This window comes from Dendrobates tinctorius, unplaced genomic scaffold (assembly GCF_039654945.1).
Source record: "Dendrobates tinctorius isolate UK_male_01 unplaced genomic scaffold, ASM3965494v1 ptg000223l, whole genome shotgun sequence".
NCBI classification, from domain to species: domain Eukaryota; kingdom Metazoa; phylum Chordata; class Amphibia; order Anura; family Dendrobatidae; genus Dendrobates; species Dendrobates tinctorius.
In genome coordinates, this window is record NW_027361890.1 from 20,549,997 (window position 1) to 20,564,474 (window position 14,478).

At 43.0% G+C, this 14,478-nt stretch overlaps 1 protein-coding gene across 6 annotated transcripts in view; it reads left to right on the forward strand.

The window, feature by feature from the left end:
* The first annotated feature begins 3,909 nt into the window (after window positions 1-3,909).
* TOX2 (TOX high mobility group box family member 2) overlaps window positions 3,910-14,478 on the forward strand; it is a 180,569-nt gene continuing 170,000 nt past the window's right edge. For 2 of the 6 annotated variants that reach the window (XM_073555378.1, XM_073555379.1), the window contains exon 1: window positions 3,912-4,189. In XM_073555378.1, the coding sequence (XP_073411479.1) occupies window positions 4,091-4,189 (99 nt within the window). In that variant the 5' untranslated portion in view covers window positions 3,912-4,090. Of the gene's footprint in view, window positions 4,190-5,813; window positions 6,016-14,478 lie in introns of those variants that run through there. The other 4 variants (XM_073555380.1, XM_073555381.1, XM_073555382.1 and 1 more) reach the window with 3 other exon arrangements.

A 14,478-nucleotide genomic window follows, 5' to 3' on the forward strand; every position in this document is an offset into this window, starting at 1 on the left:
GGCGAGCGCGCCAGGTGGTGCCGACCCCTATACAGGGGCCGTTAGGGGCAGGCCCTCGGAAGACAGATGCCGCGACTGCTAGACCCAAGAGGGGCGGCTCAAAAGACTGAGTGAGGGGTGCAGGACTGAGCACGGAATGAAGAGGGGGGTAGGAAGTACAGAGTGGGAGCAGGACGGAAACACGGACTGGGCACTGGAGTACAGAACGGAGACACGGAGTACAGGACTGGGCATTGGAGTACAGGACGGAGACACGGAGTACAGGACTGGGCACTGGAGTGCAGGACGGAGACACGGAGTACAGGACTGGGCACTGGAGTACAGGACGGAGACACGGAGTACAGGACTGGGCACTTGAGTACAGGACAGAGACACGGAGTACAGGACAGAGACAGAGAGTGAGAAGGGGAAACCCCTAAACACTGGGCCAGGATACCATAGGAAAGGCACACGATAATCAGGCATCTCCACCATGTTGGAGACGCCTGATATACCTGGTGCTGCTGGCTGATTGGGCGCCTAGGCTTCTGGGCGGGCGCTCCAGGGTTAAGAGACCTGGAAAGCGCGCGCCCGCGGCCTAAGGCGCACGCAGGAAGCAGGCACGCGCCGGACAGAGGAAAAGGAGGCGGGCACAGAGCGGCAAGGCGAGCACCGGTGAGTATAGGCGGCGGCAGGCCACCCCTGACGTGACAGTACCCCCCCTTTACATCTCCCTCTCCTGAGGTTAGATGAAAATCTCCTTAATAGAAGTGGAGCATTAACATTCTCCCTGGGTTCGCAGGACCTCTCCTCGGGACCAAAACCCTTCCAATCAATGAGGTAGAGAGTACGCCCCCGAACTCTTTTCGCGGCAAGAATTTCTTTCACCTCAAAGACGTCATCGGCCCCTACTGGCTGAGGAGAAGGAGGTGGACCTGGGTGAAACCGATTCAGAACAACAGGCTTAAGGAGCGAGACATGGAAGGCGTTAGGGACCCGAAGTGAAGCTGGCAACTTCAATTTATAAGCCACGTTGTTAATGCATCCCAAAATCTCGAACGGACCGGTGTACCAAGGACCCAGTTTGTAAGAAGGTATCTTCAAACAGATATACTTAGTTGACAGCCAAACTTTGTCGCCAGGTTGGTATGGCGGAAGATCCCTGCGCCTCTTGTCTGCATGTCTCTTGATCCGGATACTGGATCTTTCAAGTGCCTCTCTGGTCTCCTTCCAGACTTGAGAAAATTCGGTAGCGAGGGCATCTGCTGCGGGAACACCAGAGGGCGTAGAGAGAGGTAGTGGAACACCAGCATTCTGGTCAAGAAACCACAAAGAACGGCGTTTTAGTGGTGGAGTCATTATGATGATTGTTGTGGGCAAACTCTGCCCACGGCAGAAGAGACACCCAGTTGTCTTGATGGGCGTTAGAGAAGTGACGCAGGTAGGCTGTTAATAACTGATTGATCTGTTCCACTTGCCCACTGGACTGAGGGTGATAAGTGGAGAAGTCCAGAGATATACCCATGAGCTTGCCGAGTGCCCTCCAGAAACGGGATGTAAATTGGACCCCTCGATCGGAGACAATTAGTTGAGGAAGCCCGTGAAGCCTAAAGATCTGGTGTATGAAGACCTTGGCTAGCTCAGAGGCCATAGGCAACCCGGGCAGCAGGATAAAATGGGCCATCTTGGAGAAGCGATCGACCACTACTAAGATGGTAGTGCACCCGGAGGAGCATGGTAGATCGGTGATAAAATCCATACGAATCTGTCGCCAAGGGACTTCCGGAAGAGGCAGAGGGTGGAGCAGACCGGACAGCAGACTTCTTGGTACCTTGCTCAGAGTACAAGTCGTGCAGGAGGCTATATAATCGGTCACATCTTGGCGAAGGGAAGGCCACCAGTAGTAGCGTGAAAGGAGGCTGAGGGTTTTCTTGACCCCACCGTGACCCGCAACCTTGGAGGAATGCCCCCAATCCAGGACCTCCGACCTCTTATTCTGCAGGATGAAGGTTTTGCCTGGCGGAATGGGAGAGAGCGTCACGGGCGCCATGGTGATAACTTTGGCAGGCTCAATAATGTGAGACGAACCCTCCTCGACTTCAGGTGACTGTAGGTATCTGGACAGAGCGTCTGCCTTGATGTTTCTGTCCCCAGGCCGAAAATGAAGTTTGAAGTCAAACCGGGAGAAATATAGCGACCACCTGGCTTGCCTGGAGTTGAGCCTTTGCGTGGACTGAAGATACTCCAAATTCTTGAGGTCCGTGAAGATTACGAAGGGATGAACTGCCCCTTCTAAAAGATACCGCCACTCCTCCAGAGCCATCTTAATGGCCAGTAATTCCCGGTCTCCAATTGCATAATTGCATTCTGCGGGAGAGAATGATTTAGAGAAGTACCCACAAGGTACCACTTGACCCGAAGTTGTCCGCTGAGAAAGGACCCTCTGGATCGCGGCACTGGAGCTCCCAGGGGCGAGCGCGCCAGGTGGTGCCGACCCCTATACAGGGGCCGTTAGGGGCAGGCCCTCGGAAGACAGATGCCGCAACTGTTAGACCCAAGAGGGGCAGCTCAAAAGACTGAGTGAGGGGTGCAGGACTGAGCACGGAATGAAGAAGGGGGTAGGAAGTACAGAGTGGGAGCAGGACGGGAACACGGAGTATAGGACTGGGCACTGGAGTACAGAACGGAGACACGAAGAACAAGACTGGGCATTGGAGTACAGGACGGAGACACGGAGTACAGGACTGGGCACTGGAGTGCAGGACGGAGACATGGAGTACAGGACTGGGCACTGGAGTACAGAACGGAGACACGGAGTACAGGACTGGGCACTGGAGTACAGGACGGAGACACGGAGTACAGGACAGAGACAGAGAGTGAGAAGGGGAAACCCCTAAAAACTGGGCCAGGATACCGTAGGAAAGGCACACGATAATCAGGCGTCTCCACCATGTTGGAGACGCCTGATATACCTGGTGCTGCTGGCTGATTGGGCGCCTAGGCTTCTGGGCGGGCGCTCCAGGGTTAAGAGACCTGGAAAGCGCGCGCCCGCGGCCTAAGGCGCCCACAGGAAGCAGGCACGCGCCGGACAGACGAAAAGGAGGAGGCGGGCACAGAGCGGGGAGGCGAGCGCTGGTGAGTATAGGCGGTGGCAGGCCCCACTGCTGCTGGGTTGGCGGTGGCTACCGCCTCTGACGTGACAATAGATAGATAGATAGAGAGGGGATGGATAGATAGATAGATAGATATGGGATATATAGATAGATATGGGATCGATGGATGGATAGATAGATATGGGATATATAGATAGATATGGGCTAGATAGATAGATAGATATGGGATATATAGATAGATATGGGATCGATGGATGGATAGATAGATAGATAGATAGATAGATAGATAGATAGATATGGGATAGATAGATAGATAGATAGATAGATATGGGATGGATGGATGGATAGATAGATAGATATGGGATATATAGATAGCTAGACCCATCTATAGATAGATATAGAGCGATGGATCTGGGGGAGGGGAGATGCTTCACGTCATCCTCTAATCTATTAGGTACTGCAGGTGTTAATAGGGATAATTGTGATCCACATTCCAGATAATGAACTGTAAGCTGTGTGGCTAAGTATCATTAACCATTTATATGCCAATGTGCAAAGTGAGCAATGTAACAGTAAAATAAAAGGATTGCAGATGTGCAGCTACATGGGAGGTGCAAGGCTAGGAAAGAGTTAATAAAAAAGAAAAGGAGGGAGAGTGAAAAGAGGGAAAGAGAGAGAGTGGGGAGAGAGGCCTGGGAAAGAACAAGAGGGAATAGAGAGAGGGGGTTGCAAACAGTGCGAGAAAGAGAGAGCCCACAGAACGGATGTTTGAGAGCAGGAGAATAAATGGTGCCCAACCCCCCCCCAGCCTCCCTCTCCCTCTGCCTCTCTGTCTTGTTGTTTCAAACAATAGACACAGCCTCCCTCCCTCCATCACACACACACATACACTCAGCGAGAGGCAGTGCACTCACACAGGAGCCTGCAGAAGAGAAATTATCCAAAAAATCTAGAGACAAAACCTCCAGCTGCTTTCATGCCCCTCCGGCCGACTTGTGATGGACGTTAGGTTCTACCCTCCTGCCCCCACCAGCGTGGGCACCTTATCTACAGACCCCACCTGCCTCAGCCCCCTGGACTTTTATCACTGCAACAAGGTACAGTGTTAACACTCTGCTGCCACCTCTGCTCATGGCAATTGCTCTGCTCTCATGCTTGCTCTTACTGCTTACTGAGTGGGAAGGGGTTAAGAAGTGGCTGGTAACTTTGTGCCCTTAGTGGCCAGTGTGACAGTGGTGCTGCCCCAGATCAGCAGGAAGAGTTTGCCAGGGAGAAGTTGGTTTGCACTGTCCTACATGACATCTGGTCCTGGCTGGCCCACCACTTGCTGGTCTGCCCCTTTCTGATCCATCTGGGCAGTGGGCACTGTACTGGAGGGGATGGGGCATGCCAGGTGCTAGCTTGGTGCATGCTCTGAACTTGCAGGACAGTGGGTAGTACTTTGGGATGACAGCTGCAAGGAAGCACAGGTTGTTATCAGGCAGGGATGCAGACGTGTGTAGATATTGTCACAAATATATAGGAAAGCAGTCATGTCACTCACATTGAAGACTTGCCAGGAATGTCTGCCATATTTTATCTTGCTTGCCTGGTTATATGAACTATGTAGCATGAACATGGTCATTGCTTGGTCAATTAAATTGGTCATCATCAGAAGGAGCTGTAATGCCAACCATGACATAGGAAAGACAAAAGTAGTTTGAAGTATCAATTCAGAGAGGTCCGGAAAGTTGTGATGCCCACTGTGAATGAAAAAGGGTAAGAGTAGAGGTTATGTCCACTATAAATATTAAGAGATATTAGTACCGGTGTTGTTCATAATAGACGTACACTTATGAATGAACAGAGAGATACATAGGTAGTTATGGTGGCCACCATGAATTTACAAAGGTAGAAGTAGATAAGGTGGACATTGGGAATATAGAGTGGTAGGAGTTGTCCTGAATATCTTGAATTCATAGAGATAAAAGTATATCTGGTGAGCGCCCTGAATTTATAAGGTAGAAGTAACTGTAGTGGACATCATGAATTACTAGAAGTAGATGTGGTGGACATCCTGAATTACTAGACGTAGATGTGGTGGACATCCTGAATTCATGAAGTAGAAGTAGATGTAATGGGCTTGAATTCATAAACGTAGATGTGATGGACATCATGAATTCATACACACAAAAGTAGATGTGATGGATATCACAAATTCATAGATATTGAAGTAGATGTGGTGGACATCATGAACTCATCAAGGTAGAAGTAGTTGTTGTGCACGTCCTGCATTCATAACATAGAAGTAGACGTGGTGACCACCAAGAATTCGTAGAGATTTGTCACATTAACCTTTCTGTGACTTCCAATGTGTCATTCCCTAAGCTTCGAACAGGTGACAAGTTCCTCAGACACAAGGCACGGTTGGTTGAGATCTTTCCTAAGGAATACAAACACCTTAAAACTCCTATCATTGACTGCTATTGGCTACAGTTTGTCCTTCCCACTTCCAAATCCCCCAAAAATCATTCCTAGCCTGTCCACCCACCCCTCCTTTCTCCGGCCATTAAAATAAATGATTATAAGATCACGCCTTCCATTCCATGTGTATGGAAATGTGCTTGCTTTTAACCCCTGTAATCCCAGGCATAAAATAATACTAAAAAAAAAAAAAGAAAGAAAAGAAAAAGAAATAAACCTGTCCTCCTGCATTGTATCTTCCTGTACAGTTGAGGTGTGCTGACAGACAATTTGAGATGTCAGATATTATGGTGCGGAATCTAACAGGAAAATGTCCTCATTTACGTGGTAGTTGGGTTCATAGTAAACTTGCAGTGCATATAGGCAGACGTGCCAGAGGTGTTCTAAACAATAGAGGGTGCTCACTGTGGTGGATGTACTAGAACTTGTCATGTTCCGGATTTTGGACAAATATCTTAGGGTGAGTATTGCTTTATTATATTATACCTTTTTTTAGATTTTTTTTATTTTTTGTAAATGAGCTACATTGTACCAGCAGATCATACTTTATGTACAATACGCTGGCATATATACACAGGGATGATCCAGGCTTTTCTGTATATGTATTGTTTTCTATGTTTGCTTATGTATTATATTCGTTGTTATACAAAGGTAAGAGAAGTGAATTCATCATTCTTTAGTGCACCCTTATTTACTCATGGAAAATCAGCGGAATACATTGTATCCGAAAGACCCGTTCTGTTACACGCTGAGCCCCCCTGCACATCAGGGGGTGTATATATTCATTTTTAGGGCTAAAGCCCTTCATAGGCACAAAGCAGACTTAGAGGAACAGTGATCAACAAAGAAAAAAATAAAACCGTCAGCATTTGTTGTTAGCGTCCTATAGACTGAAGTGACCGGCGAGGTTGTGGAGGGTGCGGGCAACGCTGTCCACGCGGATTCTAAGTTATTCTCATGGTGACGGATCGTCACAAGGCCTTTGTGCCAGAATAAAAGTTACAAGGACTGGAAATACCTCTGTATACACGGCTCTAAGCCCTATTTCCAGTGCCAGCTCTGGGCATAAACACAGCTCGCCCCTTTGTTACAAGAGACGAAAGCAATTCATTTCTCTGTAAGGAAACAGCCGGCTGCTACAGGGAAATAGAAGGCGCTTATCCTCTTTTTATATCTATTTTGGTGCATTTGGCTCATTTATTTATATATTTTTTTGCGCGCAGGTATATGTTTGCGCGCGTGCGTAAGCACCTATAGACGTTTATGTGGAATGCTATGTATGCGTATATAACTGTCTGATTGTAAATATGCGTATTTACATATATCTATTTGTATGTGTATGCCATTCATATGCATAGATTTACATATATACAAAAAAGACCATTGGCGATATGTGTATATGGATATATATATATGTGTGTGTGTATAGATATATAGCTCACTGATACATACACACGGTGCATCTGTAATGTAGATCTTGTCCACGAAGCCATTTATCTTAGAATTAGTCCCAATTTGGAACGCATATCAATCTCGCCAAAACTGTCTCTTATAGTGACAGCAAACAATAAGAGCGCCGTATCTAATAAGGTAATTGCGCCATTTTTCGCTGATTTACCAACAGCTCAGACTATTTCCTGATTCTTCTCCTTTTGATGGCATCACTGTGAGATACTTCTGATTAAGGATGCCCACTGTCTTGTAAAACTTTATGGTGTGCAAGGAATTGATTCCGATAGGTGTATAGTATGCCGTATGACTGTTATAGCCATGTCGTTGTATGATATATCTTTCCTTTGACGTACGTGCATGTACATGCTAAAGCGTGTATGTATGTACAGTATGTATGGCTCTATAGAACATAGTACCACAGACACGGCGGTGACCATACTGAGGACATTAGTGGCCGGTTACACAAGTCCACAAGTGATCAAGTGTTTATTTAGCCGTATGGAGGTATTGTGACCGGTTTCTCAACTAGACATAGACATCAGAAATAATGCAATATATTCATATAGATCGACATTCTGACCATTCATATTATTAACGCACGGGTGCATAAGAAGCCAGGCCGTCACCTAGAATTGAGGCAGAAGTCTCCCAGCCTTCAGGCACCTTTCCCGGGCAATGTGCCTAGATGTGGTCTTTGGTGATAATACAGAATAGTATTGGAGATTGCAGATAGTCATTTAGAACATGACTACAACCATGACTTTCATTTTTCCGTGAATAAATCTTACAGCTTCACTTTTCATACATTTTACATTCATTTTGTGGTTCTAAATACTAAACAGATGTTAGAGGTTCCTGCAAATAAAATAATAGAGGGTCACCAGCTTACGTATGTTGGGAGCGCAAGTGCTTTAACAAAGAACTCTCACCCCACTCTGTTGCATATGAAATCCACAATATAGTTGTATGTTGTATGAATATTTTCTAAACCATTGTGCCCATAAGTATATACTAAATCGACATGCAGAAAGTCCATTGACAATGTATTGAGATGGAATCAATATTATAGTTGCAGTTTCGTGACTGACCACTTGGTGCCACTGTGACCCCTGCTTCAGTTCGGCACTTTGGTAGGTCACCGAGATAGCACATTGAGTGAAATTGGTTCGTCGTTCCTGGATTAAGAAGAAAAATTAAACCTTGTGTTCAATGTTCTGCTTTTTTGTGCTATTAGCAAGCAAATATCAAATATCTCGACCTTGGAGCTTTTGTGGAATTAAGAGGGTTTAGGATTTGGTATCCTCATCTACTCAGCAAGCTGTTTCGCTATAATATGAGTTTAGTTAATTGGTTAATTTGATGTTAATTAGAAAGTTTAATAAACGACTGTGGTTGGATAACATGCTGTACCATGAACATTCTGTGACCCAGAAAACATCTGCTCATAGGGTTCAGGGGTATACAGATATGCTAAAGCAAACATGGCGCACTGCCAGTTTACAGCTCCATAGCGGTTCATATTGTGCACCTGTTGCCTATAGACAATGCTTGGAGCCATTTTATTACCCTGACCATGAATCCAAAGAATGCAGCATGTCCATATATTAGACATATTTCCATGCCCAAGTGTAAAATATTGATTATTTATATAGAGGAATATACAATATATGACCTAATTTTAATGCAACTTAAGGAGGAGGTCTAAGAGTGTGTTTATAGGGGTCCCCTGAAATTAGGAAAATACTTCTAGAATAATTATCTGGGTAGTTTACAAATGAATTATGTTGTCTTTAGCTGTACATAGTGAAAGTGTATTGTGCCAACTACTTCTCTTATCAGGATGTGGAGGTCCACTACTGCAAAGGGGCCCACCGGAGAGCTCACCTATACTGCCTGTGGGCCAGTCCGAACAAGCTTATGATTGAAGATGAGTAAAGCTTTATTGGTCCAACAATGTAGCATGCAACAACATTTTCTGTAAACGTCAAACCTCAATGTATTTCTGTCATTATGATACAGAAAAGAGAGTTGGTGACATTAAGTAAATGTAAGCAGTGCACACATCTCCTCCCTTATGATGTCATTTTAGGAAAAATATGTTATTTTCCATGGGGTACAGCATGTGTATATAATATAAGAATGATCTCAAATAGAAGCGCAATCACGTTTTAATGTCTCCGTAGGAATTAATAAAATCAAATTTCTATTTGTCACAGGCAACTCCAATGTCATTTTCTATTGAATTTCTTTCCAGAAAATAAAAAGCTAATAATGTAGCTGTTATGCTATGCTGTAAAATTGGGGAAATAATTTTGCTGCAATAACTTACTTTAAAATACAAAAACAAATTGAAATTTGAAAATGTCAAAAATGTCTTAATGCTGTCTAGTCTTTCTAGATACTATGAATATTAACAATGAAAAGGAACCTTGCTGCTCATAACAAGTGCATGAGAGTAGTAGAATAACACCAATGGAATTTTATAAACATTGGGAACTGCCATGGGTACAATACATGTACCCATCATTGATAAAAGTCTTCCGTATTTATTCCATGGTGAAGTCTTCAGCAAGAAATACCAAAAAAGGGCCAAAATGATACCAATATGAGGTAATGGCGATCTTTTACCTTCCATATATTGTAAGGATTATCATGCAGTAGCACTATTTCCAAGAACTATCTCCAATTCAATTAGCAGTACGTTCTTTAGTCTTCCTGCACTAGCTGCTGCCCCAGTCTATTCCCATTACAAATTTGCCACAAATAATTTAAACAAGACACCACTATTTTACCAGACACCAGTTGTCTATATAGCACATTTTAAGAAGGGGACCTTTTACAGATTTTAACTGGGGTCCATAAACTGGAGTCCACAAAGAGTTAAGGATAGAACTTTTGATAAATGTTAACTTTATGATTGATTTCGGGTGTATTATGAGTATTCACAATAAGAAGGCATGTAGCCCAGTTTAATAGCATGAAAGCCATGGAAAAATACTAATGGGATTTTATAAACATTGGGATCTGCCATGGATGCAATACATGCACCTGTCATTGATAGTTTTTTCCCATCAAGTTTGGAGTTATTTATTACATGGTGAAGTCATCAGTAAACTTATACGTTAAGGTAGATTTCCACATAAAAAAATCAGACTGTGTCACATATTAGTTAATCAGAAGTTAAAGGTAAAAATCAGGTTTGGTAATTATATTTTATTTACTTGCAGATTTATTGTCATTTGTCGATTTAGGCGGACATTTGACAAAAGTGTAAAAAGCAAAAAAAAAAAGTTAACACCATGGAAATAGTTATTCAGAAACCACTAACCAATCTTTTTTGTCATCTTTTGCTAAGTGACATTGTGCCAAAATGGCACCATTAACTAAGGCATTTGGATGCATAGATGTCTTCCAGTGGTGTACCGCCATTGCTAAGGAGCAGTCACCGGGCCCCTCTCCATCCGTCATCGCGAGCAATGATGATGGAGGAGGGAGTGTCAGCTGATGCTTCTTCCCCTATAATTCTTCCTTGGCGTTTGACATCTTACTGTAGCGGATGCGATGACGTCATTACATTGTGCTCCCAGGGTGAATTGTGCTGTAGTGTGATTGTCCTTCAGTTAGAAAGTTGGTGACTTCCTGGGTGTTACCCTTACCGAACATAAATACATACCTTACAATATGAGATTGAACAGATTAGGGACAATATTTTAATAAATGTTATGGCTTATTAGTGAGGGATTTCAATATGGAGTTTGCCCCTTTATGTTAATATGTAATATATTCCTCCAAATTAATTTCTTTCTCCATGTTTTGGTATACACTGTACTGAGATTTGCGGTGCTTCACACCACATGTTCAGGAGACCAGAGCAACAAGTAGAGGTGAGAATTGTATATATTTTTTTAAATCAGTGATCGGTGTCCATAATAGGGTATGGAAATAGGGTATGGAAGACCATAGGGAGGGCATTATATTTTATGGAGGACCATGGAGAGTGCATTGTATTCTATGGAGGACTATGGAAGAGCATTATATTGTATAGAGGACCATAGGGAGTGCATTATTTTCTATAGATGACCATGGGGAGTGCATTATATTCTATGTAGGACCATGGGGAGTGCATTATATTATATAGAGGACCATGTGGCAGGGCATATATTATATGGAGGAACATGGGGAGAGTATTATATGGAGGACCATGGAGAGAGCATTATATTATATGAAGGACCATTGGGAGTACATTATATTATATGGAGGACCATGGGGAGTGCAGTATATTATATGGAAGAGCATGGGGAGAGCATTATATTATATGGAGGACCATGGAGAGTGCATTATATTATATGGAGGGCCATGGGGAGTGGATATACCATATGAAGGACTACAGGGATTGCATTATACTATATGGAAGACTATGTGGAGTGCATTATACTATATGGAGGACTATGGGAGAGCATTATACTATATGGAGGTCTATGGGGGTGCATTATGCTGTATGGAGGACTATGGAGAGTGCAGAATAATATGTGGAGGATTCTTGTGGGTGCATTATACTATATGGAGAACTCTATGAGACCCATAATACTATATGGAAGGGACCATTATAATATTTGGAGGCCTTTGAGGTGGCCATTATAATATTTGTAGGGCTAAGTTGGGACCATTATACTGTATGCAGGCAACTATATAGTGTGAAGGTTTGAGTGGGGTTCATCATACTGTGTGGAGGGCTGTGTGGGGGCCATTATATAATATGGATGGCTAGTGTGGACCATCATACAGTGTGGAGAGGTGTAGGGTGATTATACTGTATGTGGGGCAATTATACTGCATGGAGGGCTGTGTGGAGGTCACAGGGGATCATACTGTGTTGGGGGTCACCATAGTTTGCCTTAGGGGTTGAGGTGGGGTACAGTAGAGTCATTATACTGTGCATGTGGAGGCTAATGTGGAGGAATTTACCTTGGGTGTATCATATTGTGCTTGGGGGACACTTCTGTTGGCATCATACTTTGTGGGGGGCAATGAAAGAGGAATCTAGGACTTCAGCAGGAGTAAAAATACTTTTTAAAGGCTGTAAAGTTTTGAGATACGCTCTTCTGTGACCCTGACAATTTTCTTTTTTTTGGGGGGTGAGAGGGGGCAATTAGAATTTCTGCTTTGGGTCCCCATGATTTCTATGTACGCCCTTTATATGATGTGTTCATAATTTTTCATAAAATAATAATGCAAAATTATATATATATATATATATATATAAAACACTGTAGGATTAGCAGAAAAGTGAACAAACTTTAAATTTGTTATATATGTGCAAGTAAAAAACACCATTTCAGCTCTAAAGAGCTTCTTGACAAAGGCTGTTTAGGGCTTTAACACACACCTCACACTAAAAGTATGTTCACTTTTTTATATTTTTGCAGTGTGCTGCCTACTTTTTTGCATTTATACTATTAGGTTGCTGAGCTGTAACCTGAAAGCTGGCACTTATCTACTGCATTTTGTCTTTGCTTGTGCTGCCTCATCTTTTGTTCTCTCTCTCTTTATATACAATATGTTACCGTAAGACATAACAATATTAATAAACGTGTTGATATTACACACAAAAATACAGTCCCCAAATATAGACGGTCCCATTTTTTGCAAATTCTTTCTGCTACAACTGAGGTCATACATAGTTAGAGAATTACTTGTTGGGCCATTTCCGGGTTACATTGTTTTGTTCGCTGTAATATATTGACATTTTCAATGTTTTATTATCTACTTCCACTAGCTCATTGTGTTATTGTCATTGTTTGTGTACCATCAGGGAAAATTATAATTCGGTATTTTGTGAATAGTTAAAGCAGTAACATTAGTTCTTATGGGAATTATTATATCCATATACAGTCATATGTAAAAGTTTGGGCACCCCTATTAATGTTAACCTTTTTTCTTTATAACAATTTTGGTTTTTGCAACAGCTATTTTAGTTTCATATATCTAATAACTAATGGACTCAGTTATATTTCTGGATTCAAATGAGGTTTATTGTACTAACAGAAAATGTGCAATCTGCATTTTAATAAAATTTGACCGGTGCAAAAGTATGGGCACCTCAACATAAAAGTGACATTAATATTTCGTAGATCCTCCTTTTGCAAAAATAACAGCCTCTAGTCGCTTCCTGTAGCTATTAATGAGTTCCTGGATCCTGGATGAAGGTATTTGTGACCATTCCTGTTTACAAAACAATTCCCGTTCAGTTAAGTTTGATGGTCGCCGAGCATGGACAGCCCGCTACGAATCATCCCACAGATGTTCAATGATATTCAGGTCTGGCGACTGGGATGGCCATTCCAGAACATTGCAATTGTTCCTCTGCATGAATGCCTGAGTAGATTTGGAGCGGTGTTTGGGATCATTGTCTTGCTGAAATATCCATCCCCTGCGTAACTTCAACTTCGTCACTGATTCTTGCACATTATTCAGAATCTGCTGATACTGAGTTGAATCCATGCGACCCTCAACTTTAACAAGATTCCCGGTGCCGGCATTGGCCACACAGCCCCAAAGCATGATGGAACCTCCACCAAATTTTACTGTGGATAGCAAGTGTTTTTCTTGGAATGTTGTGTTTTTTAGCCTCCACGCATAACGCCTTGTGTATGACCAAACAACTCAATCTTTGTTTCATCAGTCCACAGGACCTTCTTCCAAAATGTAACTGGCTTGTCCAAATGTGCTTTTGCATACCTCAGGCGACTGTTTGTGGCGTGCTTGCAGAAACGGCTTCTTTCGCATCACTCTCCCATACAGCTTCTCCTTGTGCAAAGTGCGCTGTATTGTTGACCGATGCACAGTGACACCATCTGCAGCAAGATGATGCTGCAGGTCTTTGGAGGTGGTCTGTGGATTGTCCTTGACTGTTCTCACCATTCTTCTTCTCTGCCTTTCTGATATTTCTCTTGGCCTGCCACTTCTGGGCTTAACAAGAACTGTACCTGTGTTCTTCCATTTCCTTACTATGTTCCTCACAGTGGAAACTGACAGGTTAAATCTCTGAGACAACTTTTTGTATCCTTCCCCTGAAAAGCTATATTGAATAATCTTTGTTTTCAGATCATTTGAGAGTTGTTTTGAGGAGCCCATGATGCCACTCTTCATAGGAGAACTACTTGCAAGTGGCCACCTTAAATACCTTTTCTCATGATTTGATACACCTGGCTATGAAGTTCAAAGCTCAATGAGGTTACAAAACCAATTTAGTGCTTCAGGAAGTCAGTAAAAAGTAGTTAGGAGTGTTGAATTCAAGAAAATGATAAGGGTGCCCATACTTTTGCACCGGTCAAATTTTGTTTAAATGCAGATTGCACATTTTCTGTTAGTACAATAAACCTCATTTGAATCCAGAAATATAACTGAGTCCATCAGTTATTAGATATGTGAAACTGAAATAGCTGTTGCAAAAACCAAAATTGTTATAAAG